General features: G+C 41.2%; 2 protein-coding genes across 2 annotated transcripts in view; one reads left to right on the forward strand and one right to left on the reverse strand.

Moving 5' to 3' along the window:
• The first annotated feature begins 3,422 nt into the window (after positions 1-3,422).
• On the forward strand, positions 3,423-5,225 carry LOC104813282. Its single transcript, XM_010540850.2, has 4 exons — positions 3,423-3,502; positions 3,777-3,860; positions 3,962-5,059; positions 5,145-5,225. The coding sequence occupies exons 2-4, from the start codon at positions 3,783-3,785 to the stop codon at positions 5,223-5,225; spliced, it is 1,257 nt and encodes a 418-aa protein (XP_010539152.2). The 5' UTR covers positions 3,423-3,502; positions 3,777-3,782.
• Positions 5,226-5,350: 125 nt separating this feature from the next.
• LOC104811998 (dolichyl-diphosphooligosaccharide--protein glycosyltransferase subunit 1A) overlaps positions 5,351-8,229 on the reverse strand; it is a 3,879-nt gene continuing 1,000 nt past the window's right edge. The window contains exons 2-10 of the mRNA XM_010538914.2: positions 8,097-8,141; positions 7,353-7,987; positions 7,120-7,267; positions 6,861-7,037; positions 6,644-6,712; positions 6,398-6,487; positions 6,115-6,273; positions 5,808-6,032; positions 5,351-5,708 (exon numbers count right to left, since the gene is read on the reverse strand). Of these exons, the coding sequence (XP_010537216.1) occupies positions 5,517-5,708; positions 5,808-6,032; positions 6,115-6,273; positions 6,398-6,487; positions 6,644-6,712; positions 6,861-7,037; positions 7,120-7,267; positions 7,353-7,987; positions 8,097-8,141 (1,740 nt within the window). The 3' untranslated portion in view covers positions 5,351-5,516. The remainder of the gene's footprint in view (positions 5,709-5,807; positions 6,033-6,114; positions 6,274-6,397; positions 6,488-6,643; positions 6,713-6,860; positions 7,038-7,119; positions 7,268-7,352; positions 7,988-8,096; positions 8,142-8,229) is intronic.

An 8,229-nucleotide genomic window follows, 5' to 3' on the forward strand; every position in this document is an offset into this window, starting at 1 on the left:
AGAGTAACTCGTCAATCTCTCGATCTATTCAAGTTAACCCTAGGTGCATAAAGAACTCTATCATCAACCCTAGATCGATTAAGCCATATCTCTATGTGAATAATACGATCTATCCTATTGATTTTGATCCGAAACAAACCCATATCTCTATGTGGTTCAGAATCCAAGATAATTGATCAAGGGGTTAGCAAACATCAATCCAATAAAAGTGCAAATCAATAGAACCGAATCAAATCAAAACCGAAATCCAAGTTAGGGTTCAAACATACCCAAAACACATACGAATCCCTAACCCATAGTCATGGATCTACTCAAGGTTCATGGAAAATAATAGAAAGAACAGAGAAAAAGAGATAAAAGAAGGGATAGAAAAGCTCATGTTGATGTCTAGTCTTCACGATCGAATCCTCCTTCTTCTTCCCGCAATCCCGTGAACTTCTATTCTTCTCTCACCAAAAGCTCTCCAAAAGTGTGTATCTAGGTGTTCTCTGAGGTTCTCCCCTCTACTAGGACGTGGCTAGGGCTTTTTTATAACCCTAGGGTGGCTCCCAAGAGTTCTAATCCCATTCCAATGCTGAAAATCGCGAATTAGGGTTTCTGGTTGGATCCGGACCGATTCCAGGTGGATCCGGACCGGATCCAGATTCCTGGGGTCGAGTTGTGCGTTCCTGATCCGGACCGATTCCAGCCGGAATCGGCCCTGCACCGGCAGTTCTCTGGTCTTCACGAATTCGCTCATAACTCTCTGCTCCGGTGTCGGATTTACGCGATTTTGGTGTCTACGCGAAGCTCTTGAAGTGCTCTTTCCAATGGTATAGGTCTCGCACGATTTGGACCTCTGTAGAGAAAGTTATTGATGTCGCAACATGAGTACCTCATCCGGACTTCTCCTTTAACTCTCCAATTAGCTCCTTTTCGAGTCCAATCATCTCCGAAACCTGTAACTCTGCAAAACTAGAGCACAACCGGGTTTTGTATCCTAACACGCCTAGAATGCCTATGAATCCATGTGATTATCCTATAAAACCTAGACAAACTCTCATCAAAATATAGAGAAGAATAGGAGTTATCACCCCCCGACATCTCCACCGCCTGTGATCTCATCAGAGAAACTCCTCGACAATGCCATTGCTGCAGATGGTTTCGTTCAATGCCAGGAAGCATTTCCAACTCCAGATTCTGTCAAAACTCAGGTACCTGTTTATTACCGCAGTTCCAACTCCCACCAATTCCATCCCCGTAGATGGTTCCATCTTCATCTCATAAACCCCTTGATCATCTTCCCGTCAACCTCTGTAATAATCAACACCCTCCCCATTCCCTATCTTCGTCCCCAGCCCACTCTCAAAATACCTCATTACCCATTAATCACCCATAAATCATGACTCATCGCCTAACTCTCCCATATCATGTTTCCAAGCCAATGGAAAAGGGCAACAAACTAGAGTACAACCTACATATTTGATTCTGAGGATGAATTAGTGCAGGAAGCTCAGCATTTACTGCGCCTACGAGCAGCCGTTTCGCCCAAGATCCCGCAAGACTTCTCAGTAGTCAAGGGGTCGTAAGGAAGGGGCCGAGCTAAGATTCGTTGTTTTGGTGTTGTCCACCTTCGGTTCTTACTTCGGACAATTTTCTCTTTAATATTTGGTTTCATTATTTTGATCGCTTGTAATTTTTATTTGGCTGATGATGATTTCATCTTGGTGTAACTTAAATCTCTCTTATGTATTTGAGTAACATATATATATATACAAGTTTACCATTTACCAAAAAAAAAAAAGGAACTTTGAACCTTTGGAGTTAATTCAGAGGGTAATGGGGAAGATCTGTAGGAGGGGAAATATTTACTTTACAATCCGGATTTATTTTGAGAGTATATGCATATTTTTGCTCACGTTTCTACCACAACCAGTGGCATTTTTTTACCAGATTTGTTTTGACTGCCATACGTACATATAGAGATTCCTCCAAAATAACTACAAACGTTTTTAAAGATCGTAGTAAATAAAAAAAATAAATTGATAAATTTAAAAGATTTCTTTTATAAATCCGATCGTTCTTTGTCTTTAGAATATCGCAGTCAGCCATATCATGTAAATATTTAGATTTAGAATCTGCATATGATAGCAACAATTTCAATAATAAATTTCATCGATATTCATTGCTTCGGCCCCTTGTGCGTTATTTGGCCCACAATAGCATTTTTTTGTTTTTCATAACCCTCACTTCATTCCAAACTTGCCCCATTTCAGATCCTTAGCATCGACTTTTATGCGTTTCTTGTTTGAATTTCCGTTTCTAATTCTTATTTTGTTCAAATTGAAATTGCGTATTTTTTTTTAGGGTTTTCCAATTGTCCCGCCCCTTTTGAGAGATGGTCGAACCTTTGGTTTCTGGCCATGGCCACCAAACAAAACTATTAGAGAGTCCGCATAGAGAAAAAAACTGCGAGTTTTGCGTTTTCCCGAAACTCATAGTATATCATTGCATAGAATGTGATGCAGATTTGTGTGGAGATTGCTTCAAGATCCCTAGAGAAATTTCCCACAATCACCACCAGGGTCACGTTCTACGACTAACGGTAACTCCAAGCTTTTCAAAAGAGGGTGAGAATGGTCGACCAAACTATTACAATTATCATTTTCTCATATGCAAAGGGTGTCATTATATTTCATTTTCCCGTGGGCGTTACATATGTGACGAATGTGAGTTTCGCATGTGTGTTGAGTGTGGCACATCAACAACGAGTAAGATTCCGCTCGGATGGAAAGATAACGAGGAATCGCCCCATTGGAGTGACGTCCATCGACTTGTGAGATGTAGGTTTAGAGAGTACGGTCTTGCGGTAGATATTATTGTTTACAATTGCAAGATATGCGAGCTCCGAATGTGGGGTACTGGTTACGCTTGTCTTCGATTTATGTGCTACAGCTTCATACATGATTCATGCATCGACGCAACTCAAATCATGCATCATCCATTGCACCCTCATCACCCTCTTAGTGGTCTCCCTCGTTCTGAGTCTCAGCCATGCAAGGCTTGCACGCCGGATTTCACGAATGAGAATCGAATTACTTATAATTGCAACGAATGCGAGTTTGCATTGCATTTTCAATGTGCCATTTCAACGCTCCGGCCAATAAAGATTGGATCCCATGATCATAGTCTTGTAAGCGTTCGCATAGCCCGAAATGATCCTCGATGTTACATCTGCCGAAGGCAAATCCGGAATCACGGTCTCCGTTGCGTGGAATGCCGGAGCTATTTTCACGTGGAGTGTGTTTCTGTTCCGAGAGAGTGGAAACACGAGCATCATGAGCACAAACTTAATCTTATGGATGGAATGACATCAGATGCACCTCGTTATGATAAAAAATATATACAGAGCGAGTATCCATGTGACATATGTGAAGGGATGATCAAGGAAGCGACCAAGGTTCATGTTTACGGATGTGAACTCTGCAAGTTCTATGCCCATTTTGAATGCGTTCTATCTAAGGTTAGTCTCTATATTCATATTCTTTTTAATTATTGTTATGTTTTCGGGATCAAATATGAGCGAATTGAGAAATAGATGGAAACAATAGAAGTGCTTCTATGAGCAAAAAGATAATTTAGAAGTTTACCTCTACATGCTTAGATTTTATTATTTACATTAAAAGGATTATAATTATTTGAATGAAATGAATGGTGTTGTATTGAATGAGAATATAGATTTGAGCGTTATCTTTTGTAAAAACGCAAAAAAGGAAGTTTGGGTTTCTATTATATAGGAAGAAATGGAGCGATTTTCATCATCCTTGTTGCCAGAGAATCAGAAGCAAACCGAGGAAACAAATGACTCGGGCATTAAAAAGGTACGAAGAACTTCCATGTTACAAAAATATTATATTATATTATGTATGTATATGCGAGTATTAATTAGAGTACGTATGGATATGATGGAGTGATCTTGCAGACAGAGGAGGAGACGATTCATGAACATCCATTGAGATTGCGAAGCAATGGGGGTAATGAAATTTGTGGAATGTGTGAACTCCAAATAAATGGCCAAGCCTACGCATGCGATGACTGCCACCATTTCTGGGTTCACGAGAGATGTGCGGAGTTACCTCGAACCCTTCATCCCCTTCACAAGCTCCATCTCGTTAAAGAAGCAGCCTTCAATCTTTTCATATGCGACATCTGCGGAGATGCTTCAAAAGGATTTAATTTTTATTGCCGATCATGCGATTTCGTCATAGACGTCAAATGCGCATTCATGAGTAAAGCCGGACAGAGTTTCTACGACAGACACGGTGGAGAGACTCTCAAACACCCTCTCCACCGACAACATAAGCTGACCCTTGCCAATTTTAGGGCAGATTCACTAGCGAGAGAATGGTGTGAGGTGTGCGGAGAACTACTCCTAGGTCCATCATATTGTTGCAGAGTATGTGGTTTTCGTGGTTATTTCCACAAAGCGTGCATGCAATGGCCGAGCTCGGTTGAGGGACATCCTACTGCTCCTCACCATCTTCTCCAGCTTGGTGAAATGGATTTCTGGGGCATATGGAACGATGGCGGACGCGTACCACCGTGTTTTGCATGTGGAGATACAATAATATCGAGGTTCGGCTATAAAGTCGTGGATTTGGAAAGAGGCATATTTTGGTACCACATTGAATGCGGAAGTTCTTTGGCTCATCCCTTGAGACGTGGAGGCCTTCACCATCTGTTCTATTACCTCCACAACAAACCTTCTAAAGGTGCATTTGCCGTTGCAGAAGACACGATTCATAGATGCGCCTCTTGCCGAGAAGAGGCGATGAATTCTTACTACCGATGCCGCGAGTGTGGTCTCTATTACCATTTTGGATGTCTTCGGGGAGCAAAATGGCTGCCAAGCACGGCCAGACATGAACAACATATGCATCGGCTCTCTCTCAAGGAAGAATGTACCGACTATGGAGGATACTACTGTGATATCTGCGAAGAACCCAGAGACTCTCGGCATCCTTGTTATGCATGCGACGACTGCGAATTCGTCGTGCATATCGAATGCATTGTTTCTGAAGTAAGATACGCTATACTTGTTTATATATGTTACATATATGTGTGTATATATGGTTTTGAATGTGTTATTATGGTTGTATTGTCAGGAAAATGCTTCTAGCGTGACACTGGAAGAGATTGAAGGGGATGATGTTGTGAGGATTCAAGAATGCGGGACAAATTCTTGAGGCATTATTTATATTATTTATATTTACTGTCTCAAAACAATCCATTTGTGTATATTCATCTAATACCATATCTGTATTGAACATTTACATATTGATCCAAATAAATTTGTGTATGCTCTGCTTCATGTTTAAGCTTTCATTTTCTTTAATATATGGGGTGAAATAATATTAAACCCATCAAAAAATATCCATCTCAGAAGACCCTCCACGAAATTTTAAAAAAAAAAAAAATCTAAAAGCTGAGAACAAACTCCTCAAGTAATACACAGCTCGTAAAACATCACTCCAAGGTCAAATCTCGTCCATGAACTCTAAAAGATCTTCAACCTCTTGCCTCAAAGCTGTGATCTTTTGCTGCAGAGAAGATATCCGATTCTCGATATCACGCCCCCCGGATTTCTTCTCGTACCCGTCGACTACAGCCGTGTGTTTCGCCATCACCCTCTCTTGCAATTCCTTTTCCTTCGTAACAAGCTCCTCCACCTGCAATGATCGTAACAAACCGCAAAAGTTGCGTACTCTTTTCCGAAACTAAAGATGCGTAAGAAGGGGAAAGCTGATGGAAAGAGAGAAACTTTGAACCTTTGGAGTTATTTTAGAGGCTAATGGGGAAGACTGAAGGAAAGCCAGCAACGGTTTCAGCTCTTTCGAAAGATCTTTCAGCAAAATATCAGCGGATTTTCGAGATGATTTGCAGGCTTGAATGTCACCGGTCCTAGAGAGATCCCGGAGTGAAGCTTCGAGCTTGTCGTGTGTAGCTAAGCATTTGTTGATGATGCTTTGTACCTCCTGAAGTGTGGCTTGGACCTTTGTACCGAACAACTAAACATTTAGAGAAACATCGGTGAAAGAAGATCGAGTTAGTGATGGGTTGGAACAAGTGTTTTACCTCGTCCCATTGCAGCTTTGCCAGATACGCAGGGGAAGACTTGGAGATTGAGAAGTCGGCCCGTGTGTATATGATGCATGTGATGAAGAAAACGAAAAACCCGGAGATCAACATCAATGGCTCCCTAAGCATATCAAGACTGTTGAACCGATAATAGACCTGTACAATTATCAATCACAATAGAATGAATGCGTTGGGCAATGGAAGTAGAAAAACCGATACTTTCGAAATATCAGAATTTAGGATGTAGTACGGGAGAAAGCCTGAGACGATATATATATACCTGGACATGCTGATTGTGATCTGGGACAACATTGTCCTTTTCGAGCACAACAACTGGTCTACCAACAGTATCTAAGTGGGAATATTTAGTCTACACACAACAATAGCAAAACCATAAAAGAAAGAAACTATCAAAACATGGAAAATCCAAATTCCCAAATAAAATGTAGAGACGTAACAATAATCAGAGACGGCAGAGATATAGATTGAACCAATAAGGCAATTCCCCCTAAAAAAATTCAGTTACCTCTTCAGACTGTTTGACAGGAAATGGAGTAGAAACAGATATATCCTTCGATCCCTCAGGCAAGACCACCTGCGATATGAGAGAGGGAACTTATAAAAGGGAACAATGCAAAGGATCAAGCAATGTTTACTTCCAATCCAGACAAATAAAAGGCCAACTGTTTGGTTTAATAATAGGGAAAAGAAAAAAGGAATACATCAGGTTTAATTGTACCAACCTTCACGGCGAGTTTGTCAATGACAATCTCAATCATAGGGGAACCAAAAGAGATGTCCAGATAACGCTTGCCCTTAGATGCAAACAAGAAGTCATTAAGCGGCAGACCATATCCTATGGTGAAAGTCGTTCTCCAACCGCCAAACAACGGAAATCTGGGCTCAATCAACAGATCTGTCTGCAGCCAAACAAGCCAATTGTCTGAACACATACCGCATTAATATTGTTAAGGAGAAGCCAAGAGTGGTTACAATTTCCACCTTTTTCGTATCACTCCACAGCATAGATGTAGAGATATTGCCAATCTCATCTCTGTAATATATGGAATGGGCTCTTGGAGGTAATCTAGCAACAAATTGCCTAAAGGCAGATGCTCCTCGGAGATTTGGTCTGGCTTGGAAATCTAACCTGCAATACAAAGAGTGGGAACAGAGTTTTGAATTGGAATAATGAACTAAACACAAATTGCTGCATCAGAGTAACAGTGTGTAACCTTGAGAACTCGCCCTTCAATTGAGCCCCTCTGTGGACAACATCGTAATGCTCTGTGACCTGCACATTCCCCCAGTGGGACACCTCTATTTCTCTCACAAGCTTCTCAGCAACAGCAAAGGGTGCTTTGCTTTCAAAATGAACGACGATGGGGGAGTACGAGAACGGCGGGAGATTCTCGTATGGGCCATATTTGATTTCTGAACCATGTTGCTTTGTATTCTCCAGCTTCGTGTAAGACTCGATTCTGGCGTCGGGCAGTTTGACAGAGAGAGACTGGTACTTAACAGCATAGAGAGAGAGATAATAGGCACTTTCTTGGAACATAACGAGCTGGATATCCGCCTGAGTGATCTTCTCCGGGAATGGCTGCAGTGCATTAGTAAAAACAGCAACTACCTCCAGAGTCAAACTATCGCCTTTACCGAGTGCTTTGGGTAATGCCACCGAATAAGTACTTAATGATCCAGGCATTCCTTTCGCATTGGCTGCTTGCACGGGAAGATCGACCAAAGAGTCTTTAGCTTTCCCCTTTCCTTCATTATGGGCAACTGACAGATACGCCAAATTTTTGCCGAGAAACTCTGGAAAAGCCAACAGAAACTCTGAAACTGAATTGGTGCCAGAATTTTCGACCTAAAATACCAAAGTTAAAGCAGCATTTAGAAAAACCAACACATCATATAACTACAGAAGTTCTAGGGGACCTGACTAACTCAATCTGGTGAAATTTCTGAAATTTTACCTTAAGGGTCTTAGTGATGCGAACAATCTGTGATGTCAGATCAATCTGCAAAAAGAGATTAAACAGATTAACACTTAAGAAATGTAACCAAAATGATCAATGACATACAAATCACAACTAAAACTACACTCTT

Source organism: Tarenaya hassleriana, unplaced genomic scaffold (genome assembly GCF_000463585.1).
Source record: "Tarenaya hassleriana unplaced genomic scaffold, ASM46358v1 Cleome2, whole genome shotgun sequence".
In the NCBI taxonomy this organism is placed as follows: Eukaryota; Viridiplantae; Streptophyta; class Magnoliopsida; order Brassicales; family Cleomaceae; genus Tarenaya; species Tarenaya hassleriana.